Source organism: Quercus suber, unplaced genomic scaffold, assembly GCF_002906115.3.
Source record: "Quercus suber isolate HL8 unplaced genomic scaffold, Cork oak 2.0 scaffold_127, whole genome shotgun sequence".
NCBI lineage: Eukaryota > Viridiplantae > Streptophyta > Magnoliopsida > Fagales > Fagaceae > Quercus > Quercus suber.
Genome location: NW_027069590.1, coordinates 311447 through 339364, shown reverse-complemented (window position 1 = coordinate 339364; position 27918 = coordinate 311447). Strand labels below are relative to the sequence as shown.

Here is a 27918-nt window from a genome sequence, read left to right as displayed (position 1 = left end):
ATAATAAAAAGACAACCCTAAACTACTGTTCCAAACGGAGCACTACTTTTTTTTTTTTTTTAAATATATTTTTATTTATACAAAATAAATAAAAAAGTAATTTTGGTTAGTAAAATTTAATGGTCTGTCACAAGGCCCACAACAAGTGCTTTAAATTGACAAAAATTCCCAACACTCCGAATTCGGTAAAGCCGAAAAAAAAAAATCCGGAATGATGGACTTAGAGTATCTGGCATACGATGTGTTGCTGGAGATCCTACATAGACTACCCGTGAAATCCCTAATCCGATTCAGGTGCGTTTCCAAATCATGGAACTCTCTAATCACAAGTCCTGCCTTCATCAATTCCAATCTCACTCGATCACACTCCGATTCCAACAAATTTATTGTTAGGTATATGGATGTTGCACTCCGTGTAGAGCGCTACAAATTAATTCACGAAGACAATGACAATAACGTTTTCTCATCTGAACAAATTCAAGACCTTAAGTTACCATTAAGTAGTCGTCTTTGTAGCTATTTTCAATTAGTCGGTTCCGCGAATGGATTGTTTTGTCTTTATGATGAAATCCGCTTTATTCTTTGGAATCCTTGTATTAGAAAATTTATTACCCTTCCCAACCCTTCTGTCGAATTTCCTTGTTATCTAGCGTTTGGGTTTGATTCGAGGACCAATGATTATAAGGTGGTGAGAATTGCCTATCGAAGTAATACTAGGTACGAAGGTGCCAAACCACCTCTGGTTGAGGTTTACTCTGTTAGCGAGGGATCTTGGAGAGTAACTAGTGCTGGTGACTCATATCCGCCTAAGATTACTATTCGTAATTGGCACCCAGAAGCAGCTTCTTTAAATGGAGCTGTTTATTTTGTGGCGAATGATTGGGGCAATACGAGTTCAAAAGTTTTGTCATTTAATTTGGGTGATGAGGTTTTCCGCATGATATCCTTGCCAAATGGTAAATCTGGATTGTATGCTCATATTTTTACCTCAGTATTCAAAGGATTGCTTTCTCTAATATGTTATGAGCAATGGCATATGGACGAGCATTATAGTTGTTCTATTTGGGTGATGAAAGAGTATGGCGTTGTGGATTCTTGGACTAAACAGTTCACTATTGACCTCAATATGGGATATTGGAAAGTGTTAGGTTTCTGGAAGAACGATCATGTATTAGTGCAGAAAATACAACCACATGGGTTGATGGTCTTTTCATATGACCCTGAGAGCCAACAAGTGAAGAATTTGGGGTTTTGTAAAAGCGCAGGTTTTCCTTATGCTGATAATTATGTGGAGAACCTTGTCTTACTTGACAAACCAAATGATGTAGTTTCCAAGGAGGAAAGTGAGCAAGAAGAGGAAGTGCAGGTAAAAAGGCTCGATTCAAGTATTCAACTCAAAATTTTAGCATGTACATTTCTCAGTTCTATTTTATTCTTGGTATGTACTAGATATTTTTGTGTTGCTATACTTAAATATTAAGTTTCAAACCTCAATATATGGCTTTTGGATTTAATTTGTTCTTGAATGGATATAAAGACTAAAGAGTAGTCATAATTTTTTTTTTTAATTTTTTTATAGGCAATGTAGCAAAATTTTATCAATTTAGAGAAGAAGCAAAAAAAGAAAAAAAAAAAAAACCCAATGTACACAGGTAGTATACGAGAGAGAGCCTTAGAGTCTAACAAAAATAACACAATAACACAAGTCCACAAACTCCTTGAAAGAGAAAAAAGACTGCCTGTTCCAATCATACAACAATCACAGCAAAAACAGTTTCAACTACAATGATGTACGCTCTGTCCCCTCAAAAGTCTGCCTATTTCTTGCCAAATAGTCCACATTAAACATGGAAGGATATCCCCCCAAATAATATTGGACTGATGATGGCCAAAATCCCCATTGTAGTCGAAGAAGATGCTCTAAAGAGTGTTCAAAATTGTTAAATATGATTTTGTGGTTTTGGCTGATGATGGGATGAGTCATTTGCAAGCACGAAATGGTAAATGTAAATGAAGACTTATGTTATTATCTTTTTCTATATGCTGAAAGTGTCACGTCCAATCCATATTCTGTATGAAGATTTGTTTCATTTTCCATTTCATTAGGCATGCTTAGATTTTTCTGCTGTGATCAGCCATTGCCTTCTGATACTTTGTTGTGTAACTGACATATTTTTTTGCATCAATGTAAAGTCAATAGAGTATAGCATTAGGCCAAACATAAGTTGCTGTAACCATGTAACTGTAGGTAGAGTCGTGTTTTGTTAGGGGTTTTTATTAATTAAATGTGTTATGTTGTACTGAGTGTGGGAGTTGCATCGATCTGACATGACCCTAGTGACAACCTTAGGGTTTGCTTTAATAATGTAAAAAAAATAATAATAATGAGCAAAAGCCACTTTTGCTCATTAAATTTTGCCTCATTTTTCCTATTTAGCTAGGGTTTCTAAAGTAGTAATGGAATCCTTAAATTTTTAGAATGATATAATTTGGTCTACATGCTAATCTGGACACTGACATTTCATGTGATTGGGCATGTTTATGATTTTTTTTTTTTTTTTTAAATGGTTCTAAATTGTTTAGAAATTGTACACCGGTAATCTAGGTGGATTACAAGTGCCACGTGACTACCAAGATGGCTTATAATTGCTTCATGGTATTGACATGGAACAAAAAAAGAGGATAAGATTGTCCACTTTTCTGAACTTGAATTTGTTGTATAGTTCTCTATTCTGCTGTTGGGAAAATATAATTTGGATTATTTTACAAAATTTTAACTATTTTGAAACTCTAAGGTGAAAACTGAAAAATGGGAGAAACTCTAAGGACCATAAGTGGTGTTTGCCCAAAAAATAAGTATTTTTTTGTTTAGCTGAATTATATGAAGTAGACTGCAGTCTATTGATTCACATTGGTTGTTAGTTGATGTGGAAAGATTTTGACATTAATGGGGGCAAGGAGGGTAAATTGGACCTCGTGTTACTTCTCCAGTAATTTTTCTGGCTTTTCTATGGAAAATTGATTAGGGTTTTGCAGATAGGACTTTGTAATTGAATTATGAGTATAGAATAGGATTGTATTTGGGACCTTTTTTTTCTATAGAAGTTTTATTTTACCTATCAAACAAATATGGTATGGTATTATTTGATTATTAAATGGCCTGATTTGCTGTAGGGAGAAAATTATATCTATGTTTATGATATATTGTATTGAAATTAGAAGGAAAATCATATAAGTGTAAGTAATCACAGCTTAGGTTTCTCTAGGCAATTGGACTTAATAAAAGTAGGTAATCGCAACCTCAAAAAGAACCAAAGCTGTTGGACTCTTTCATTCAACTTCTAGAGGAATTGGAATTTCTTCCTTTATGTTTCATAATTGTGCAATACCCCAATTCTGTCACTACCTCAGTTAATGTGGACTATTTGGACTGAACAAACTTGGCGTTCTTTTGAGGATACTAGAAAATCTTTGGCACAGTTGTTAGATTTATGTCATCGGACCCTTTTTGGTTGGTCTCAGTGTTGTGGTCTCTCAGATTGTTCTACACTTATGGATTTTCTTTTGTCTCTTAGAATAGTTTAGTGACAATTCGTTTATTTTTACTTCTCTTTCCTCTTTGTTCACTATCATGAACCTTCTGTATTTTTCATGCTTTTCTAGCTTTAATAATATTTTTTCTTACCTATCAAAAAAATAAAGAAAATAAAGTACTAAACTTAACCCAACCCAGATAACCTAACCCGGATAACTTAAACCGGGTAAACTTAACCCTCTAACTAACCCGGGGTAAATAGTACTTAACCCAATTCTCCTCAGCCACATCTGCCTTCGCTGGTGCTCGGAAATTGTTTCCTCAGCAAACTCAGCTCTTCGGCAAAAGGTAGTCCTCTCTCTCTTAATTTTCTGATTCTTTGATTGTGTTTAATTTGCTGGCCATGGCCAGAGTCCCTACTTCTTTGTTCATGCTTAACATGGTTGATAAATTGCCCCAATAATTGTGTGAGTACATCAAAACCCGTAGGTGCTACTAAGGGTAGGACAGCTAACATGCAAACTAGTCAAATACAAGTATACATTTTTTTTTTACTTATAAAAAATAAAAATCTATTGATATGATTGAGATGTAGTATGTATCTTATAGATTATATTTTTTTGTTTCCTTGAACCATGTTAGAGAACTGATATGATGGAGACATAATACATATCTCATAGATTATATTTTTCTTTTTCCTTGAACTATGTTAGAGAACTGTTGTTATGTTTCCTTTTTTTTGATAGGTAATAAGAATAATATTGTTTAAGAAAAAAAAGAAAAGAAAGGAAAATACATGGTGTTAATGATGATGAACACAGAAAAGCAAAAACAGAAAGCAAAGAGAAAAGAAATCAAGAGGCTATTCTATGAGAAAAAATAAACTCTATAAAAGAGGAACAATTCACAAAACCCTAGCACCATGACCAATCAAAAAGACTATGGTGGCACAAATCTTTTAACTCAACCAACGTCTTCTCAGTGTCCTCAAAGGAGCGATGATTTTGTTCAGTCCATACAGTCCACATTAAACAACCTAGAATCAAATTCCAAATATCTGAACTATGGTTTCCATGCCAATGACTCCAACAAAATAACAACCCTGCCTCAAAAGCCTGGCATGACCCTCTCATGGTTTTCTTGGATAGGTGTAATGATTTTCTCTCTTTCCTTTCATGGTACCCTTTCTACCCCAGGATAGTTAGAACTGATGTGATGCAGTCTCTCTCATTATGTGAGTTCCATAAGAGAAACAATATGTGCTGCAGGAATGAGGGGTGTTTTTCAAACTAATTCCTCGAATCTACATTCCTTGGTAATAGCCATCAGATCTCAAAAAGCTCTAAAGACTACCCTTTATAAAACATATGAAATGGATCAGCAAATGGTTCACGGTCTCACCATTTATATAGGTGCATACATCACCTTACTTGCTACTTTCTAAATGAAAAATGAGGCCCTCCTTTGGGCATTGAAGCACTAAAGACTCTTCTACTTTACCCCAGATAACCTCATACTAAGAAAAAAAATCAAAATTATCAATCCCCTTAAATTTTCATCTCATCCTATCGGTTGCTAATTTTTTGGGCATATTTGAGTAGAGAAGATCTAAAAGAAAATTAATTGACTCCAATTTCCAAACATGAAAACCTTTTAGTAAATCTCACATTCCAACTCCATCGCACTCCATTTAATCGACTAACCATGGCTAAATGTATGACGTAGACTCTTTATCTTCAAATTAAAATGTGTTTCATCACACTCTTTTTGATTGGTCAAGGTGTCGGGGTTTTCTATTTGTTCATCCGTCCTTGAGTTCCTGGCTTTGAAGAGTGCAATTTTGTTCTCTGCTATACCAAAATTAGTGAAACAAAACAACAAATTCTTCATGTCTTACCTTTTAAGGAAGGGATTCTTCCTGTCAAATATCTTGGATTACCTCTCATACCAGGGAACTGTCTTATATGGATTGAAAGTTGGTTTTTGAAAGTTGGTTTTGGAGAAGATAGCTGCTAGAATAAATTCTTGGGCAACTAAAAACCTATCTTTTGCTGGTATAGTCCAACTTATTCAATATGTTTTGTTTGGGATTCAAGTTTATTGGACAAGCTATTTCATTTTTCCAGCTAAGCTCATTAAGGACATTGAGAAGCTTTTCAATCTGATCAGGCTGTTCATATAGCTAAAGTAGTTTGGACTCAAGTTTGTTTCCCAACAAAGGAGGGTGACTTGGGGCTGAAAAGGGTTAGGGAGGGAGTGGAATAGGGCTGCAATAATGAAGCACATTTGGATGTTGCCTGTGCAAGCTGGCTCCTTGTGGATGGCTTGGATACACAAATACCTTTTGAAAGGGCAAAGTTTTTGGGAAGTAAAACCCCCCCAGAACTGTTCTTGGGGATGGAGATAGATTCTGAAGCTTAGGGAATCTGTGAGAGGTTTTTTAAATGGAAATTTGAGATGGGAGTAGGGTCTCTGGCATGATAATTGGCATCCTCAAGGGGTCCTAAGTCACAAATTTGATACTAAAGCCATATTTGCAGCAGGCAGCTATCCTTCAGCTAGGGTGTCTAGTATTATTGTTAATGGTCATTGGCAGTGGAGGCCTCCTCGATCTATGGATCAAAGTCTTTTACAGCAGGAATGTTGGTTCCTATTCATGGAGAAGACACTTTAGTATGGACTCTAACTAAAAATTGTATATTTTCTTGTAAATCTGCTTGGGAAGCCCTTAGAAATAGAAGCAATGAAGTTGATTGGGATAAAGTGGTTTGGGATGCTGCCATCATGCCAAAACATGCATTTATTTTTTGGTTGGCTATTCAGGATAGGCTTTCCACTTTTGATAGATTAGTTAAGTGGGGCTGGCTATTCTGCAGAAACATGTGTGAATCCAGGGATCATATTTTCTTTGAATGTTCCTTTTCAAGCAGGATGTGGCAGCAAGTAGTGTGGGAATGTTTATGGCAGCAGGTGCCTGATCACTGTGGAGCAGTAATTGATTTGTTGTGGGGGGGGGGGGGGGGGGGGGGGAATTTAACTGGTAGAAGTATACAATCAAGAGTGGGGAAAATGGCCGTAGCAGCTGCTGTATATCATATCTGGAGGCCGAGGACCATTTGTAAATTTTCAAAATAGAGGCCTTTGTGCCTAAAAGGATCACTGCAATTGCCAGTAAGTATATCTCGAAGATTAGGTGTTAGACAATTTTTTTGTAGCATGGTTGTGACTGGTTTGGTGATGGTTGAGCTAGTTGTCATGTGCTTGTGCTAAAAAAAGGAAGAATAATTTCCAAATAGAAAGTGGGGCTGGTGAATCACGTATCCCCTGCTTGTTGCTTTCAAATTGTTGCAGCTTCTGTGCTAGCTAGATGCTGTTTGCTGCTAGTAGGTTATTTGACTAATCCTCTAGGTGGAGTGTAATATATTTGTTGGAGAGTTTGTATGCACCCCTTTCTTGGTGTAATTTATTAGTTTGGGAGAGGTGGTTCTGTTTAGTTTTCAAAATGGGGTTTGCAATTTGTTCGCTGTTGGTTTGGTGTTTTGGATTTCACTGTAGATCTTTCTTTTGTTTTTTTTAATATATATATATATATATATATATGTAATCATTGTACTTTGGCTATGTTTGTTTCATGGATAATAAGGGGAAAGAAATGAATTTCAGGATTATTTTCTAGAATTTCAGGATTATTTTTTTTGGACTTCTGCTATGGCTCTTTGTCAAGCCTTCTTTGTTTGGAAAGGATCATTTTAAATTTTAGACAAAAATGTAAAGTACACTTTCTATTTAGAATAATTTTGAATTTTTTTTATAAACTAAGATATTTTATTAGAAGACAAGATTACTTCGTGTTCAAGATGATAAATAAAGAACCCAAAAGAATTGCACATGAATGAAGCGATTCTATAAAATCTGAATGGAAATGCAACTAGGAGGACCCCACAGATGAGACCAATGAAACTTAGTTCAAATCATCAATGATTCCAACTTAACATTAGAGAGATATATATATATATTTTTTTTTTTTTTTTTCGAACTTAACAAGTCAAAATTCCAAATATTTGAGGGATGTTTTTCGAACTAATTCCTCCAATTTACCTTCCCTAGTAATAGCCATTGGATCTCAAAAGGCTCTAAATACTACCTTCTATAAAACATATTAAATGGATCAACAATTGGTCTATAGTCTCACCATTTATATAGGTGTGTGCATACAACACCTACCATACAACTTTCCAAATGAAAAATGAGCCCTTTTTTTGGCTTTAACACACTAAAGACTCTTCTATTTTACCCCAAATGATCTCATACTAAAAACGAACATCATAATGACCACTCCCCTTGAATTTTCATTTCATCCTATTGGTCGCTAACCTCTTTGGGATATTTGAGTACAGGAGATTTAAAAGAAAATTCATTGACACCAATTTCTGAACATGAAAACCTTTAATAAATCTCACATTCCAACTCCATTGCACCCCATCTAATGGACCATCCATGATTGAATTAATTGAAACAACCTTATTCACTCAATAGGCATATAAAGTAGGGTTCAACTCATATAGAGAATGAGTCCTGTGCCAATTATCATGCAAAAACCTTACCTAAGTTAATAAAGTTATCCCAACCAACCTTAATCCTCCTCCATTGGTTACACCCATGCATTCCTCTAATTGATTTTGATATTTAACCTCCCCATTGATGTCTAAAGTTTACAATTTTGTACATTAGCCCTAATGTTTGAAATCATTTTTAATATTAATATTTTTTCCATTTTACTAGTTAAGTTACGTGGCCATTAAATTTTGCATCTCCGATCAAATCTCATATTCACTAAAATGTATTTTGCCTCAAGTTTGTATTTGACAAAAGGCCTTTTAAATTTCAAGTCAGGTGCGTTTCCAAATCATGCAACTCTCTAATTACAAGTCCTGCCTTCATCAATTCCAGTCTCACTCGATCACACTCCGATTCCAACAAATTAATTGATAGGTATTTGGATGTCAAACCCCAAGTAGAGCGCTACAAATTAATTTACGAAGACAATGACAATAATGACTCCTCATCTGAACAAATTCAAGATCTTGAGTTCCCCCTAAGGAGTAATAGTCGGGACTAATTTCGATTACTCGGTTCCGCGAATGGATTGTTTGGCCTTCATGAAGAAAACCGCTTTATTCTTTGGAATTCTTGTATTAGAAAATTTATTACCCTTCCCAACCCATCTGTTACTGGCCTCTTTCCTTGTTATCTAGTGTTTGGGTTTGATTTGAGGACCGATGATTATAAGGTGGTGAGAATTGCCTATCAAAGTGTAAATATTAGGTACGAAGGTGCCAAACCACCTCTGGTTGAGGTTTACTCTGTTAACGAGGGATCTTGGAGAGTAACTAGTGGTGGTGACTCATGTCCGCCTAGGATTACTATTAGTAATTGGCACCCACAAGCAACTTCTTTAAATGGAGCTGTTTATTTTGTGGTGAATGATTGGGGTGATGCCCAGAGTTTAATAGTTTTGTCATTTGATTTGGGTGATGAGGTTTTCCGCTTGATATCCTTGCCAAATGGTAAATTTGGATTGGATGCTGATATTGGTACCTCAGAATTCAAAGGATTGCTTTCTCTAATATGTTATGAGAGTCGGCATATGGGCCAGCGTTATAGTTGTTCTGTTTGGGTTATGAAAGAGTATGGTGATGTGGATTCTTGGACTAAACAGTTCACTATTGAACTCAATATGCTACGTTGGACAGTGTTAGGTTTCTGGAAGAATGATCATGTATTAGTGCAGAAAATGCAATCAGATAGTTTGATGCGCATACAATCACATGGTTGAATGCTCTTGTCATATGACCCTGAGAGCCAACAAGTGAAGAATTTGGGGTTTTATAGAAGCACTTGTTATTCTTATGCTGATAATTATGTGAGGAATCTTACCTTAATTGACAAACCAAATGATGTAGTTTCCAAGAGGAAAGTGAGCAAGAAAAGGAAGTGCAGGTAAAAAGGCTCAATTCAAGCATTCAACTAAAAATTTCAGCATTTAAATTCCTCAATTCTATCTTATTCTTGGTATATACTAGATATTTTTATGTTGCTATAAGTAAATATTAAGTTTCAAACCTCAATATATGGCTTTTGGATTAAATTTTTTCTTGAATGGATATAAAGACTGAAGAGTAGTCATAATTTTTTTATAGGTAATGTAGCAAAATTTTATCAATTTAGAGGGGAAAAAAAAAGATCCAATGTACACAGGTAGTATACGAGAGAGAGTCTTAGAGTCTAACAAACATAACTGAAGTCCACAAACTCCTTGAGAGAGAAAAAAGACAGCCTGTTCAATGCAGCCATCCAATCATACAACAATCACAGAAAAAACAGTTTCAACTACAATGATTTACGTTCTGTCCCCTCCAAAGTATGCCTATTTCTTGTCAAATAGTCCACATTAAACATGGAGGGATATCCCCCCAAATAATATTGGACTGATGATGGCAAAAATCCCCATCGTGGTAGAAGAAGATGCTCTAAAGAGTGTTCAAAATTGTTAAATATGATTTTTTGGTTTTGGTTGATGACGGGATGAGTCATTCGCAAGCACGAAATGGTAAATCTAAATAAAGACTTATGTTAATATCTTTTTCTATATGCTGAAAGTGTCACATCCAATCCATATTCTGTGTGAAAATTTGTTTCATTTTCCATTTCATTAGGCATGCTTAGATTTTTCTGCTGTGATCAGCCTTTGCCTTCTGATACTGTGTTGTGTACCTGACATATTGTTTTGCATCAGTGTAAAGTCAGTAGAGTATAGCATTAGGCCAAACATAAGTTGCTGTAACCATGTAACTGTAGGTAGAGTTGTATTTTGTTAGGGGTTTTTATAGATTAAATGTGTCATGTTGTATTGAGCGTGGGAGTTGCATCAATCTGACGTGACCCTAGTGACAACCTTAGGGTTTGTTTTAAAAATGTAAAAAATAAAAAAATAAAAATAATGAGCAAAAGCCACTTTTGGTCATTAAATTTGCCTCAATTTTCCTATTTAGCTAGGGTTTCTAAATTAGTAATGGAATCCTTAAATTTTTAGAATGATATAATTTGGTTTACATGTTAATCTGGACACTGACATTTCATGTAATTGGGCACGTTTATGATTAAAAAAAAAGGGTTCTAAATGGTTTAGAAATTGTACACCGGTAATCTTGGTGGATTACAAGTGCCATCAGCCATGTGAATACCAAGATGGCTTATACTTGCTTCGTGTTATTGACATGGAACAAAAAAAGAGGATAATATTGTCCACTTTTCTGAACTTGAATTTGTTTTATAGTTCTCTATTATGCTGTTGGGAAAATACAAATTGGATTATTTTACAAATTTTTAACTATTTTGAAACTCTAAGGCCGAAACTGAAAAATGGGAGAAACTCTAAGGACCGTAAGTGGTGTTTGCCCAAAAAATAAGTATTGTTTTGTTTAGCTGAACTATATGAAGTAGACTGCAGTCTATTGATTCACTTTGGTTGTTAGTTGATGTGGAAAGATTATTGACATTAATGGGCCAAGGAGGGTAAATTAGACCTTGTATTACTTCTCCTATAATTTTTTTGGCTTTTCTATGGAAAATTGATTACGTTTTTGCAGAGAGGACTTTGGAATTGAATTATGCCTAGAGAATAGGATTGTAATTGGGACCTTTTTCTTCTATAGAAGTTTTATTTTACTGATCAAACAATTATTTTATTCGGATGGTGTTGATATTCTTTGAGGCTATTATAGGCTTGAAAGTGAATGTTGGTAAGAGTGAGATTATGCCAATGGGTGAGGTTGGGTACTTGGTTGCTTTGGCTTGCGTTTTATGTTGTAAGGTTGGTTGTTTGCCCATGTCTTACTTGGGAATGCCTCTTGGGGTTCATTTCAAGGATGCTTTGATTTGGAACCCTATTATAGAAAAGAAGGAGAAAATGCTTTCAAATTGGAAGTGATTATTTTTATCAAAAGGGGGTAGGCTTACTTTATTGAAGAGCACTTTGTCGAGCCTTCCAACTTATTATCTTTCTTTGTTTACCATTCCACAACATGTAGCAGACAGATTAGAGAGGATTTAGAGGAATTTCCTTTGGGGGAGATCTGATGAAGTTTTTAAATATTTGCTTGTTGCTTGGAATAAGGTTGTTTGGCCGGTGGAGGCAAGTGGTTTGGGGATTCTGAGGTTTGGGCTTTTTAACCAAGCTTTGCTTGGGAATTGGCTATGGCACTATGGGAAGGAAGTTACCCATTTATGGTGTCAGGTTATTGCCACCAAATAAAGGGAGGGTAGTGGAGGTTGGTGCACTAGAGTTGTTTGAGGGACACATGGCAGTGGGTTGTAAAGAAAGAGAATTATAAAAGATGTAGATAGTTTCTTTAGTCATGTGGTGTATTCAGCGGGAGAGGGTTGTCGCATTCGATTTTGGCGTGACCCGCTCCTACTTCTTTGAAAGAGTTATATGGTTTGTAATGTGACACAATTCATGTCTATTATTGTTGTATTGGTACTGTGATTGTTGTTAGTAGGTGATTTCAGAGTATAATTGGTAATATGAGTTTTTTTTTTTTTTTTGGCTAATGATTTTATAAATTGAAGATTAATATTTTTTATGATTGTGATTTGTGTTGCAGATAACAACAATACATAGGACTAAAGGATGCAATCGCGTAATGTGGCAGCAGTTTTTTCTTTTTGTCCACATTTGTTTTCTTGCCTTTGGATCATTGTCAAGCCTTCTTTGTTTGGAAAGGATCATTTAAAATTTTAGACAAAAATGTAAAGTGTCTTTCTAAGTCTAGAATAGTTTGAATTTTTTTTTAATAAACAAAGTTATTTTATTAAAAGACAAGATTACTTCATGTTCCTGATGATAAACACAGTAACCCAAAACAATTGCACATAAATGAAGCGATTCTATAAAATCTAAATGGAATGGCAATTAGTAAGACGCCACACAGAAGGCCAATTAAAATTAGTTCAAATCATCAATGATTCCAACTTAAAATCAGAAAATATTTTTTTATGTATAGTAAAACATGTAATCATCAATATATATATATGTGTGTGTGTGTGTGTGTGTGTGTGTGTGTGTATAAAAGCAAAGACCTTATGCGGGAAAGCATGATGTCCTGCTAAGTGACCTTCTAATTTTGTATTTAGCCTTTTTTTGATCTCTTTCATTAAGTTTTTTTTGTTGTTACTCAAAATATTACATTAACTTATTTTACTGTTATCTTATTAATATCTCATTAATTGCCTAAACTTACGCCACACCTTTCTCTACTCTTCATGTCTTTTAGCGTACCCACCATTTTGAGTCCAAAACTTCTGTCCTACTTTTTCTGCTCCACTCTATACTCCACCAATAAATACTTGTCATGTTTTCACCTAATTAATTAAATACTAATATTAATTAATAATTGTAGTATTAATAAGTTAATAATGATAGTATTTAATTAATTAGGTGAACACGTAGCAAGTATTTATTGGTAGAGTATAGAGTGTAGCAGGAAAAGTGGGACAGAAAATTTGGACTCCACCGTTTTAGTATTTTTTTTTAAAGAAAAAAAATAAAATAAAATAATTAAGGACTAATAACAATAGCTAACTACGTAAGGCCCTAAAGAGAGATGGAGAGAACCACAAAAATTGTGAATTGTTAAAAAAAAAAAAAAAAAGCGTTGTTTCACCATAAATTACTAAAATAAAAAACTTGAGACTGACAAAATATTTGAAAGATAGAGAAAGAGGAATTTGATAGGTCACCACCTCAGTTATATTAGCCTCCCATTACCATTAAGACAACAAAGCCCCTATAGGTAAATTTTTTTTTCTTCTTTCTTTTAAAATTAGGGGTTTAAATATAATTTAGATTTAGATAATTTGGTTGGATAGTTTTTGTTTGGTTATATAAGTAGAGAAACTATTTGGTGCGCAATGTAAAGTCATATTCTATCATGATTTAATTTTAAATCATCTATAAGACATATGAATATACACTTGCCCACATCATGTCTTAATGTCGCATTATCGATGAGTAGAAGACCGTGAGAGAGTTAGACATACTTTCATTTCATGGTATGAAATATGTGAACACAACATGAATTGGTTGATTTTCATGGTCCCATTACTTTTTTTCATTTATCTTTGGTTTCATGATTTTTTTTTTTTTTTAATCTTACTTTGAGAAGGCTAAAAATATGTTGTGAAACTACTAAACTAACTTTAAAAATCTCAAAATGTATATGTTTCTTTACTTTAATTTAATTTACTTTTTTTTTAATAATAAATGTACAACATTATCCAAAACCGTCTTATATAAAATATTACAAAATTATATGCGTATCACACAGGAAACTTATTAGTTGTTTCTAATGATAGCCACATAAGATATACCAAGACATAATTTCAAATATTTAAGGGGTGCTTTTTGAATTAATTCCTCCAATCTACCTTCCCTGGTAACAGCCATTGGATCCCAAAAGGCTCTAAAGACTACCCTCTATTGGAAAATCATTGTATACTCCGAGAGTACTATAAATGCGTACTCCCCCCTCTCACATGAATTATGGGTTCCACTATGAATTTAATTAGTAGGATCTACAATTATGTGAGATGGAGGAGTATGCATTTATGGTACTCTGGAAGTATTGTATAATTACCCCTCATCCTATCGATTGCTAACCTCTGGGGTTATTTTAGTAGGGAAGATCTAAAAAAATCCATTAACTCCAATTTCTAAAAATGAAAACCTTTAAATAAATCTCACATTCCAACTCCATTTCACCTCAATCTAATTGACTATCTGTGATTGAATTGATTGAAACGTTTTTGTTCATTTGAATATGCATAAAAATCAAGGTGCAACTCTTCTATAGAATGATTCATGTGCCAATTATCATGTGGAAGTGGAAACCTTACTCATAGTGGTGGCGCCACGTTAAGCTCAAAGTGTTCTCAAGAACACCCTTGACCTGAAAAAAAAAATTATATATAATAATTATTTTTTTTATTTGTTTATTACTTTAAAAATTAGGAACACCCTCAAATTAAAAAAAAAAATTATTTGTTCTACTTTCTAGCAAAAAAAACAAAAAACAAAAGCCCAAAAAAAATTTTGAACTAAAATCTAAAAAAAAAAAAAATTGTAACAGAACAAGCCCACAAAAACGCTTAACATCAATCCTAAACAACAGATGGTAAAGCAAACCCAATCTAAAAATAAAAAATAAAAAAAAAACCCAATATATGCGTCCACCGATTCATCAACTAAAGCAAAAATTGAAATCTCAAATCACTAAATTAGAAACCTAACCTAAAGACAAAAACCTCATCAGTTAACAGAGAAATGCTACAACACAACAACCAACAGACGGATCGGGCATCGGATTGGAGATCAGTCAGCCAACACAACTCGAGCTCCAGTCCAAAACACATCGCATCAGGCACAGGGCATCGAAGATTGGTCTGATCTGTTGGTTACACTCGCAGTGGCGCCGCCCCTCAAGCCTCCCTGCTCCCTCAAGGTATTTCATCTTTATACTTCTCTCTCTTACATGATCAGGTTAATGGGTTTAGGGTTTGCTCACTCACTTTGCTTGCTTTTACTGTGGAGTGTGGAGTCTTTGCAATGACGACTCTAGGAATTTTATTCAGGGGGGTCATTTAAAAACTTAAACCAAACAAAATTTAATAAAAAAAAGAATTTGAATATATTGAGTTATCAAAAAAAAAAAACACAAATATATGAAGTTTTATAATTTTCTTCTAAGTTTTCATATTTTAAAAACAATACAAGATAGTTTATTATCAATTGTCATTATTTATTTTCAATGTTGGTAAGTGTAACCATTTTATTTTATTAAGTTTTTATAATATTTTTAATTTTTATGAATTTTTCATATCTATTTGTCATTTTTTTTTATAAAAAATATTTTTAATTAAATGATAAAACTCAACCCATTCTCACTGTATTAAATTGGCTCACACAGCCACACTTATCCATACATAAATAATACACTAATAAGTAACTATATAACTAATAAAATGCTTAAACAATTACTAACTTTACTATTTTTGGTTCTTGAATCACTAACTTTATAACAAAAAGTTATTATAACATGATGATAATATACACACATGTAACAAACCCTCCGTATTTTCTAATTATTAAATTATATAAAGTTTACTCCCTCCGTCTCACTTTTTTTGTCCTCTATTTCATTTTGAGATGTCCCAAAATAGTCCTATTTTTAAAAATAAAAGTCATTAATTTACTAATGTTCCTATTATACCCCTATTAATTTACTAATTCAATTTTTTAATAAATTTTTTTATGGTTAGTTTTGGAAACTTATACCTTTTTTAAAAGTAGACAAGACAATAAATGATATTCCCTTAAAAAATTTGACTTTTCAAACTGGACAAAAAAAGTGGACAGAGAGAATATTATATTTGTGGTACACAACACACATTCACATACATCACAATTCACACAAATAACATAACAAAAAATAAACACACAATCAGTATTAGATACACACTCACACACATATAATATAAATTTATAATAAAAAGAGACACCTACAAGTTACAAACATTCTCTTTTTACTCTTAGAGAGACCTATGATCTATGTTGTTATTTGATTTTGGGCTGGGTTGATATGTGGTTAGGGTGTGCAAGATTTAAACCAAAATATACAAACATATCTTCAAGGTAAATTATACTAATAATTTTTTTTATATAAAATTAATAAATATATATGTTTCAAACTAAGGGGTTCAGTTGAACCCCCTGAGCATAAAGTAACGCCGCCCATGAGTCTTTGAGACTCTCTGTCTCTCTCTCTCTCTTTTAGTCTTTATCTAAAGTTGAAAAATGAAAATGAATCAATGAAATGACTCTCTCTCTCTTTCTTTATATGATTCTCTCTCTTTCTCTTTGATGTTTGAACTGTAATTGGTTAGCTTTACTTTAGTCTTTATGACTTTATTAATATTTGCCCCTGTTGTTTGTTTTGGCTTTATCTGTTGGTGTTGGTGTTAGTGTGGGTGAGTTACTGAGTTTGTCTTTTAGTGTATTGTGATGTGTGAATTCATCTTATTGGCTCTTGTGATTTGGGCCATGGGGCTTGTTTGTTGAGTGAGGGGTGGATAGGGGCATGGGGCCAGGTGGGATATTTGAATTGGGGAAGTAAAGGCATCCAGAGCAGATGCAGTAACTTACCAATAAAAGACAAAATTAAATAATGGGGTATATGCTAATAACTGATGAATCCAATGAATCAGTAAGCTAAAATTTCTGGACGTAATGATCTACAAGCCAAATCCTGAAGAAAAGAAACAACAAGTCAGAGGAGATCGGTGGAGGCCGGCCAAAAATCCTCCGATAGTGAAGTCAATGAATTCTCAATTCTTAGGAAGGGAAAGAATTTTTTGATGTAAAATTTCTGAGTTACCTCTTGCATTTCAACAGAAGAGCCTTTATATAGTGTCTTTTGAGGCAGTTATTTCTCCAAGCGTTGTGTAGTTCGGAAGATTCTGAGGTAACTCCCATAACTGCTTTGGAGGTTACTTCATTTGGGTTCCATTGATTATACCCATTTTTAAAGGAGGAACGGTTACATTCTAATAGACAAGCGGAGTGCAGAGGAGATTTTCAGGACCCTCGTCCATCTTGCTAGTTTGATGGATGAGTGAATCCTAGGACGAGCTCGTCCATCTGGACAGACGGATGGACGAGCTTACAACAAATGGGGTTGCTTTCCATGTGGACGAGCTATATGGACGAGTTTAGCAGTTGGCTTTTTTGGTGACACATCAGTTGCCCCCAGTCCATAGGTCGTCTAAGGAAATATTGGTTTATAACTCACTTTCTCTTTCCTTTTTTTTTTTTTTTTGAACGCAGTTGCATTAATGAGATGGAATGTGCCACGTATTGCAGTTCTATTGGTTCTTATCTGCGTTGTTTTATTCTTTTGAGGCACACGCCATGTGGTCTCTTCTAATTGGCCCGTGTCACTTCAAGTGCCCCATTTGGTTATCTATAAATAGTGGAATCCCTTCTGTGCCCTTCACATTTACTAAAATTTTCCTCCTGAAATTCCTCGTCTAGAACCTCGTCTAGAAGTCTCTCCGCGTCTAGAGCCAGGTACTTTCTTCCTTCCTTCCTTTAGGTTTTCCTTTTTCCTCAAAATGTCTACCATTGTTTCCTCGTCTAGCAATAGTACAGATAGGGCTATAGACGAGTATCAAGATTCCTCTAGTTATAGTGGTTCTAGTAGTAGTAGTGATAGTAGCAAAGGAGGTTCTACGGACGAGGAATATATCTCTAGCGTCCCTGGATTTCCTGTAGAAGCTCTTCAGGAGCAACTTAGGAAAGCTTCTGGTTCCCAAGCTGGTACCTCGTCTAATGTTCCTTTGTCCAACCCTACAGATGAAGAGGAGATCGTCTATAGTTGTGCAGTAGGCGTCCATTCTTAAACATCTGAACAAAGGCTCTCAAACCTTAAGGAATGGTATCAGATTCCGTACGAATTTAACTCGAGGTTAGCTGTCCGTGGAGAATGGTGCTGCAACCCCCGTTTTGGAATAGGCGTCTATGAAGCCTACTTCTTGGGGGGCCTTAAATTTACTTTAAATTCATTTGCTAGAGAGTTGCTAGTTAGGTTAGGTTTGGGTGTTTGTTAGTTCAATCCAAATGCATGGAGATTGATTATCTCAATGCAAATTTTGTGGAATGAAGTGTTTGGAAGGGACCGTCCTCTTACTGTGGACGAGTTTCTTTTTTGCTATAAACCTTCTGAGATAAGCCAATCTCTTGGCTTTCATCAATTTACAGCAAGGGGCAGGGATTGTAGATTAATCAAGTCCCTGGCCTTGTCTGACAAGAATTGGAAGACCGAATTTATTTTCATCTCTAGTTTTTGGTCTGGCAATCCTGTAGAGGTTGGAAGGGACCCCTTTGCTCCTTACACTGGAGACTTAGGGAACCTGCATCCTGAAAGTATGTCCTTCCCCTTTTACCTTTCTTTCCCTCTTTTTTGTATATACAACTTTATCCAAACGTCTAATTTGTGATTTGTTTCACATGTGTTAAACGTCTGTCCTTGAGCAAGTTTCATCGTGATCGCGTCCATAGGGCTCGCCTTCACGCCAACAAAAATTTTCATTCCTTAGTTAATCTACGCAATCTTTTTAAGTGGGGGTTTGGTCCTGATCCCTCGAACGAGGCAATTGCCCACGAAGTTACAGTACGAAAAAGTAAACATTTTTAATGATATTTTTCTAACTTTTATTCAACTTCCTATAATCTGTCACTTATTATTATTTTTATTTGCTTCAGGAATGGCAACATTGAAGGAAAACAGAGGAAATGATACTCTGGTTGAAGAGAGCCGTCCTAAGACTCAAGCTCAACCTCGTCCATCAGCTGGGGAGAAAAGGAAAACCATATCCAAGAATTTGGATTTGGGAAGCCTCCCCAGTCGTCGAGGCAAAAAGGGAAAGCATGACTCGTCCCAGGTTGTTAAGCCCAAACCCCCTTCGTCCCAGCAACCTACTCAAGTATTTGATGTGGACTCGTCCACCCCAGTTGATGTGACTCCGTCCAAGACTCCTCCGCCCAAGACGATTGTATCTACCTCGACCCAACCTTCCTAAAGGGCATTTTTAAACATTATTAAGAATGAAGATCTTGCATGGGAGCGCTTCCAGAACGCTATCACAGACGAGGATATAAACACTTACTATGACATGTCTTTAAAGGATTTTGAACACTTTGGTGTTCATGATCTTTTGGTATGTAAACATATCTTTACCTCATCCTTGTTATTTCAAGATTCTTTCTCTTTTTATTTGTTAATTGTTGTTATCGTTTTTGTAGGCCATGTCCAAATTCATAGCGGCGTCTAGGCAAGCTACTGGGTTGGATAGGACGAGAATCATGCTGGAGACGAGAATAAAGGAGGTGAAGGATGAGTCGAAAAAATGGGCTGAAATAGCCGCTAAAGCTAAGGAAGAGATGAAGGAGGCACAGAACCTGGTTGAGGAGTTGAGAGCTGATGTGGTGGAGAAAGATACTCGTCTTGATCATATACAGAAGAAGAATGATGAGCTGAGTACTCTTTTCACCAAGGCGAAAGAAGATGTAGTGATCGAGTTTAAGGCGTCTGTTTACAAAAATTGTTAACTAATGTTTAACAATAATTGTCAAATTATGTTTAACAAACATTGTCAAATTATGTTTAACAATTATTGTCAAACTATGTTGAACAAACATTATAAATTAGTCAAATTCGTCAAACATAATTTCACTCATAGGCCTTTTTAGTGTATGAGTTTTATTGATGTGAGTAGTGCCCATTCAAGATAATGTATCTTTTAATTACAATCCCTTGTTCCAAGGGAAGATCTTTTGATTCCAACTACGTCGTCCTTGTATATAAGTTTATTTATTATTTTTTTAAGGGAATATGTGTTTTTATTTATTTGTGGCTGCACCTAATAATTTGTTTAGGTTGCCTGCGTACCCTTGGCGGGGATCAAGCCACTTCGTAGTTCTTGATTTGAGGTTTTAGATTCAAAATTCTCAAATTGATTTTGCCCAATTTAAATGACGGACATTTAAGTCAAATACTTTGCTTTTAATTAAGTATTGGCATGATTTTGTATTTGGGTGAGATAATTGGTTTTAATCTCCCGGATAAGTCAAAGACCATGTTTTTATGGAAATTGAATTAAGGATTCTCTTTTTAAGAAGTTAAATTTCCAAGTAATTTTCCATTTCCTTTCATTTGCTTCTTTGTAGGAATTTTAATAATATTATGATTAAAGGAAATAAAACTCCTTTGAAGCAGTTTTTATTTATTGTGAATATATTTGAAATTGGAAAATTTCCCCAACCCAATTTTATGGTCATTTTATTTTAAGAATGATTAACTCTAATTAATAATCCCAAAGAACTAGTCACAATTAATTTGGTAGAGTTAATGCCTCTATTAAAATGGTAGAGTCAAGGACTCCATTTATGGGGTAGAGTCGAGGACTCCAATAAATGGGTAGAGTCAAGGACTCCAAAAATGGGGTAGAGTCAAGGACTCCATTAATGGGGTAGAGTCAAGGATTCCAAAAATGGGGTAGAGTCAAGGACTCCAATTATGGGGTAGAGTCGAGGACTCTAATAAAGGGGTAGAGTCAAGGACTCCATTGATGGAGTAAAGTCAAGGACTCCAAAAAAGGGGTAGAGTCAAGGACTCCAAAAATGGGATAGAGTCAAGGACTCCATTGATGGGGTAAAGCCAAGGACTCCAATGAACATTACACCACAACTTAAGAGAATTTTTATTTGGTAATGTACAAATAGGAGTTTCGAGTCAGTGACTCTTATTTAAAGTTTCATGAATGGAGTTAAGAACTCCTCATGAAACCCGATCCTACTTGCATTACCAGGCAAAAATTCAGATTTGAGCATGAGGGAGAGAGAGATTTTGAGAAGAAAAGGTCTGATAAAATCCCATGTACAAACCTATGCTCTTTGCTTGATGTCACTTTCTCTGTCCGCGCTTCTTTCTCTCTTCTCTCTATGTTTTTGCTGTGTGTGTAATTGCTTGTATTTCCTGACTTTCTCCTCTTTTTTCCTTTTGTCCTTTCCTCCCTTTTTCTTTCCTCTCTTTTTTTTCTTGTGCGTGACTCTCTCTATTTATAGAGATATTCCCAAGAAGCAGTTCCTTATTCTTCTCTCAACTGATCAGATCATGGAGCAGTTTTCGTCAGTTTTTCCTCCACAATTCCTGATTTTATGTTGAGCCGTGACCCACTTTCCAGTTTTTTCTCTTTTCTTTGTTCTGTTGCCCTTTAAACTCCTTCTTTTTAGTTTGTGACAGCCACTTTTACCAAACCGTGTTCTTTACTTTCTAGTGGTGACACTTTTTTTACTTACTTTTCAGCTTTTCAGCTTTTTTTAATATTGTATTTGCTTCTGCTGTGACCACCCCCTTACTCTTTAATTATCTTTTCAATTTGTTTTATTTATTTTTTATTCAGAGACAATGGCAAACTTACTTTTGTTAATGCTACGCCCACCTTCCCTTATTTTTCTCATTCCAATCCTTTCTTATAGGCAATAGAAGACTATCAGACCAATAGCTTTTCGTGGACTCCTTCTTTCACATATATATATATATATATTTAAACATATCACGTTTTGTAGACCACCACACTTTTGGTCTCATCCTATTATTTAGTCCACAAGCTATGACATGGCACTTTAGTCAACAAGTCATGAAGTGACATTCTTTTTAATGACACATTTTTTAGTTTCAACAGCGTTCAAGCAATACACTGATCTTCTAGACACCAATTATGCAGCTGGCTTTGAAGACTTTAGGATGGATGCTATGGAAAATTTCCCTGAAGTGGACTTCAGCTCCGTTAAACTTAACCTGAATGTTGCTACCAACTCTCTCCTTCAAACAAGTTTTGAAGACGCCAATATTGAGGACGATGCTACAACCCTTCCTCCTCAAGACGCCTCCAATGATAATGCTCCCCAGACTTAAGAAATGTTTCAATGTTTTGTACTTCTCTTTTCTTTTCTTTTCTTTTTTAATTTGGTCCATTGTTTTAGGACCTTTCTATGTAATGAAAGTACACTAGGCTCGTCCATAGTTTAAGGACGAGCTTTCGCATAACTCCAAGTTTTAACTTTACAAGGGTGTTTGGACATTGGTTGTCCACCCTTGAAACAGTTGAATGAATGATGTTACTTTTCTTTAATATATGCATGGACGAGAGTCTTTATTTTCACATGCTAGACCTTATGCTTAGCTCATCCATATTTCATATATTTTTACCATTTTTATTGGAATTTCACTAAGTGTGATTTATCCATATGAAGTAGTAATTCAGCATTATTCATCTTTTGACTTAGCTAATCTTCGTCCTGAGACTCTGCATTTTTGCTCGTCCATGGAGCAAAATGTTTTTGGTTCCAAAGATACTCGTCTATGCATTTCCTCATCCATAACTAGGACATGCATAATATTTTACTTCGTCCGTTGTATGGACGAGTAAATGTTAATCTCTTACTGGCGTAAGTTTTACCTCATCCTTTTATTTGGACAAGTTTGCCTGGATATCAATTTTACCTCATCCTCTCATTTGGACGAGTTTGCCTGGATGGCATAAATTTCACTTCGTCCTTTTATTTGGACGAGTTTGCCTTCTCTTAAGAAAAGTTTGGCGATACATCTCCGTGTCCAGAGAATTTTCTCGTCTTGAGCTTTTTAGCTTTTAGCTACATAAAAATCAATACTCCACACAACATTATATACATAACATAAAAGTATTGTTTAAAGACGAGGCATATACCTAGAGTTTTTATGCCTTTTAGAAATATAAGTACAAACCAAACCATAACTCTGTCTATGACTTAAATATAATAACAAAGCAATATTAAATAAATAAGTCTTTATGTAGCCCTCAGCTCAGGCTCGTCTAGAATTACTCGCCCAGGTTGGCCTCTCATTGATAGTATCTCCTTAGATGCTCAACATTCCAAGGATGCTCCAACCTCCTCCCGTCTAAGGTTTCCAAGTAATAGGATCCTTGTCTTTTGCCGTTGATAACTCTGTAAGGGTCTTCTCAATTAGGTCCCAACTTCCCATGAGCTGGGTTCTTTGTTGCTAAGGAAACCCTTTTCAGGACAAGGTCGCCTATGTCAAACCGCCTTAGCTTTACCATTGCATCATATTGCCTAGACATAAGGTTTTTGTACCTTGCCATCCTTTGTTCAGCATCCATCCTTACCTCGTCTATTAGATCAAGATTCAAACAGAGTTGCTCCTCATTATCTTTGTCCTAATAAGCTGCCACCCTATGATTGGCCATATGCACTTCTGCAGGTATGACTGCTTCTGTTCCATAGGCTAGCTTAAAAGGAGTTTCTCTTGTAGGAGTTCTCACTGTCGTCCTATATGGCCACAGAACACCTGGTACTTCGTCTGGCCATACACCTTTTGCTCCCTCAAACCGAGTCTTGATTATTTTTAACAAGGATCGGTTTGTAACTTCAGCCTGACCATTTGCTTATGGGTGGGTGGGTGAGGTGTAGTGATTCTGAATCCCGAAGTGCATGCAAAAATCTTTGAAAAGTGCGTTGTCAAATTGTCGTCTGTTATCGGATACCAGTACCCTGGGCACGCCAAACCTACACACAATGTTCTTCCATACAAAGTTCTTGGCATTTTGTTGTGTGATATTAGCTAAAACCCACTTGGTGAAATAATCGATACCAACCACAAGAAATTTCATTTGCCTTACGCCTATTGGGAAAGGACCCAGGATGTCTAGTCCCCATTGCGCGAAGGGTCATGGGACCGTCATTAGGGTTAGGTACTCTGATGGTTGTCCGGGGACGTTACTGAACTGTTGGCATTGATCGCAGACCTTGACATAGGCTTTAGCATCAGTTTGCATATTTGGCTAGCAATATCCTGCACGGACGACTTCGTGGACGAGTGATCTGGCTCCTGAATGATTGCCACATGCTCCCTCATGAATTTCTCTGAGTACATAGTTTGCTTCGTCCGGAGCCAGACACCGGAGATAAGGCTGGGAAAAGCCTCTTTTGTATAGAGCCTTGTCCATAAGAACGTACCTAGCTAACCTTACCCTCAGCTTTCTTGCTTCATCTTTTTCTTCTGGAAGTCGTCCATCTTTTAAGTATGATACAATTGGAGCCATCCAATTTTCTCTGCTCTGCACCTATTGTACTTCTGGGATATCTATACTCAGCATATACTAAATCTCATCAAATTCGTTGACGGCTTCATTCGCCGAAGCTTCTTTCGCTAAGGTATCTGCTTCCATATTCTCTTACCTTGGGATTTGAACAAAGTTAATTTCCTCAAATTTTTTCATAAGTCGCATCACCCTGTTAAAATACTTCCTCATTCGTTCTTCCTTAGCCTCGTACATCCCATTCACCTGGCCCATGATTAGCTGAGAATCTCCCAAGACGAGCATTGACTTTGCTTCCACAGACTTGACCAATTCCAGCCCTTTGAGAAGAGCTTCATACTCAACTTCATTATTGGTTGCTTGGTACTGCAAGCAAACTTTGTGTTTCAGCTTATCCCCTTCCAGAGATTGCAAGACCACACCTATTCCTCCGACATGCTGTGTAGACGATCCATCAACATGGACGATCCATTTCTGGTTGCTTTCCGTCTTACTTACATCGTCATAAGTTGGGGTGACTCTGCAATGAAATCTGCCAGAGCCTGAGCTTTTATGGCATGCCTAGGTTAGTACTTTATGTCGAATTCACTGAGCTCGACAGCCCATTGAATCAATCGTCCTGCAGCCTCCAATTTGTTCATTGCTTTCTTGAGTGGGTGATCTGTCATGACGTTGATGACATGAGCCTGGAAGTAATGCCTTAGTTTTCTGGAGGCTGTTATCAATACGAAAGCCAACTTCTCCATTAGGGGATATCGTCCTTCCGCTCCCCTAAGTGCCCTATTTGTATAGTACACTGGCTTTTGTATTTTCCCTTCCTCTCTTATCAATGCTAAGCTCACAGCATGTGGGGTTACTGCCAGGTATAAAAACAGCTCCTCTCCTGTCACGGACAGACTCAACAATGGAGCCATAACGAGGTACGTTTTCAAGTCTTGGAAGGCTGTCTGGCACTTGTCCATCCACTCAAATGCTTTCTTTAGAACCTTGAAAAATGGTAAATACTTGTCAGTAGCTTTAGAAATAAACCTGTTAAAGGCAGCAACTCATCCGGTAAGAGACTGGACTTCTTTGATACTCTGTGGAGGCTTCATATCTAGAATTGCTTTAATCTTTTCTGGGTTTGCCTCAATCCCTCTGTGTGAAACCATGAAACCAAGGAACTTCCCTGAAGATACTCCAAAAGCAGATTTGCTAGGGTTCAACTTAATGTGATACTGCCTTAGTGTGTTAAACGTCTCTTGCAGGTCATCTAGATGCCTTCCCTCATCCTGAGTTTTCACCAGTATGTCATCCATGTAAACTTCTACATTCCGCCCGATCTATGGATGAAACATATGGTTAACCAGTATTTGATATGTTGCTCCAGCATTTTTCAAACCGAATGGCATTACTTTATAACAGAATAATCCCTGGCTAGTGACAAAGGATGTCTTCTCCTGATCGGCCTCATTCATCCTTATTTGGTTATATCCTGAAAAAGCATTCATGAAGCTGAGTAATTTGGGGCCCGCGGTAGAATCCACCAATTGGTCAATGCGTGGCAATGGATAACTATCCTTGGGGCAGGCCTTGTTGAGATCGGTAAAATCTACACAAATCCTCCATTTGTCGTTTGTCTTTTTGACCATCACCACATTGGCCAACCAATCTGGATAGTATACTTCTTGTATAAATTTCGCCGCCATCAGCTTCTGAACCTCGTCTCTGATAGCCTCATCTCTCTCCGGGGCAAACACCCTTCTCTTTTATCGAACTGGCTTTGAGGTAGGACATACATTTAGACGATGTGTAATGACACTAGGGTCTATACCCGGCATATCCTCATGAGTCCAAGCGAATACATCAATGTTTTTTCTCAGAAATCGGATGAGGTCCTCCTTAATTTTTTCTTCTAGATCTGCCCCGATCCTGGTACATCTCTCAGGATTTGTTTCGTCTAAAGAAACATCTTCTAACACTTCAAGAGGTTCTGCCACGACTCTCTTTTCTTCAATATTCATGGCTTGGATTTGTTCGTCCATGGCCAACATTGCCAAGTAACACTCTCTTGCTGCTAGTTGGTCTCCATGCACTTGTCCTACTCCTTGCTCTGTTGGAAACTTAACTGACAGGTGATAAGTGGATGTTACAGCCTTCCAACTGTTTAAAGTCGGCCTTCCAATTATAGCGTTGTAGGAGGATGAACAATCTACCACAAGGAAGTTCACCTCCTTGGTAACTTGCTGCGGGTATGCCCCCACTGTCACAGGTAATGAAATACTGTCCACAAGTTGTACCTTCATTCCACCAAAACCTACTAGGGGGGAGCTCGCTGGTCGGAGCCGGTCTCGTCCTAACCTCATCTGCTGAAAAGCTGGATAATACAAAATATCAGCCGAACTTCCATTATCTATCAACACCCTTCTAGTTTTGTAGTCAGCAATAAGGAGGGTGATAACAATAGCATCGTCATAAAGGTGATGGATTCTATCTGCATCATCGTCCATGAAGGTGATCGCTTGCTCGTTCGTAGTCCTTGCACTCGGTGATCGTCCAGAGAGTTGAACGTTCTGCACTGCTTTCAAGTATGCTTTCTTTGACTTGGACGATTGTCTTATAGAACTTCCCCCTAGAATGATTCTTATTTCTCTGAGCGGTGGTCGTGATGATTCCTCTACCTTCCCTTTCAATTTCTCGTCCTTGTGGTCTCGTCCAAGGAAATTTCTCAGCTTCCCTTGTCTGATGAGATTCTCAATTTGCTACTTCAAATCGAAGCATTCATCTGTGTCATGCCCATGATTTCTATGGAAGTGACAATACTTATTCCTATTGCGCTTGTTGGGATCTCCCTTCATCTTCTCTGGCCACTTTAAGGAAGGCTTGTCTTTAATTTGCATAAGGACTTGCTCGAGCGGCACGTTCAAAGGGGTGTACTGTTGATTCCTCATTAATGGACCTGCCTTCTTCTCTCGGTCTTTCTTATCCTCTGTTTGTCCCTTCTTCGGACGAGGACCCTGTTTAGAGTGACGAGCAGGGTTTGTTTCCATTCTTTCCGCTCTCTTCCTCTTCTTAGCTATGATCGCGTCCTCTGCATTCATGAAATTTTGGGCAGAATGAACGAGTTCGGCCATGAATTGAGGTTCTTTTTCATAAAGTTTATGTATGAACAAGTCGGAGTTGACCCCATTATGGAAAGCTGCCAACAATAACTTGTCATCCACCTCGTCCATGGTTAAAGCCTCCCTGTTGAAGCGTGTGATAAAGAATCGCAGGCTTTCATTCTCCCCTTGCTCTATAGTCAGGACGAGGAACGCTTGTGCCTTTGTCCCTCAATGAAATTATTAACAAACAATTTGCTTAACTCCTCAAAAGAACTTACTGAATTTGGGGGTAGTTTGCTGAACCAGACTCGCGCGGGTCCCTTGAGGGTGGTGGGGAAGGCTTTACACATTATCTTATCTGGAACCCCTTGAAGGTGCATGGTAGTTTTGAAGGTAGCGGTATGGTCAAATGGGTCACGCGTCCCATCATATGAATCCAAGGAAGGCATCTTGAATTTCAGAGGTAAAGGATGACCATTGATAGGGGCTGTGAAGGGGGAGTTTGTTCAGTGAACCAGATCCTCT

General features: G+C 36.6%; 2 protein-coding genes across 2 annotated transcripts; one reads left to right on the top strand and one right to left on the bottom strand.

The window, feature by feature from the left end:
- Positions 1 to 164: 164 nt before the first annotated feature.
- Positions 165 to 12386, top strand: LOC111985141 (F-box/kelch-repeat protein At3g23880). Its single transcript, XM_024016790.2, has 2 exons — positions 165 to 1366; positions 12202 to 12386. Exons 1-2 carry the CDS (start codon positions 212 to 214, stop codon positions 12328 to 12330), a joined length of 1284 nt encoding a protein of 427 aa, XP_023872558.2. The 5' UTR covers positions 165 to 211; the 3' UTR covers positions 12331 to 12386.
- A 13672-nt stretch (positions 12387 to 26058) lies between these two features.
- Positions 26059 to 27522, bottom strand: LOC136068641 (uncharacterized). Its single transcript, XM_065776050.1, has 2 exons — positions 27113 to 27522; positions 26059 to 27031 (listed from the first exon to the last, which is right to left on the bottom strand). Exons 1-2 carry the CDS (start codon positions 27520 to 27522, stop codon positions 26059 to 26061), a joined length of 1383 nt encoding a protein of 460 aa, XP_065632122.1.
- Between the last annotated feature and the right edge of the window lie 396 nt (positions 27523 to 27918).

Excerpts from the sequence above, each read along its gene's own strand:
- LOC111985141 (XM_024016790.2), top strand. The coding sequence starts at position 212 with ATGATGGACTTAGAGTATCTGGCATACGATGTGTTGCTGGAGATCCTA. Across the intron at positions 1,367-12,201 it reads AGCAAGAAGAGGAAGTGCAG|ATAACAACAATACATAGGAC; the intron begins GTAAAAAGGCTC and ends TTTGTGTTGCAG.
- LOC136068641 (XM_065776050.1), bottom strand. The coding sequence starts at position 27,522 with ATGGACGAGGTGGATGACAAGTTATTGTTGGCAGCTTTCCATAATGGG. Across the intron at positions 27,032-27,112 it reads AACAAGCGCAATAGGAATAA|ACAAGGGAAGCTGAGAAATT; the intron begins GTATTGTCACTT and ends GAATCTCATCAG.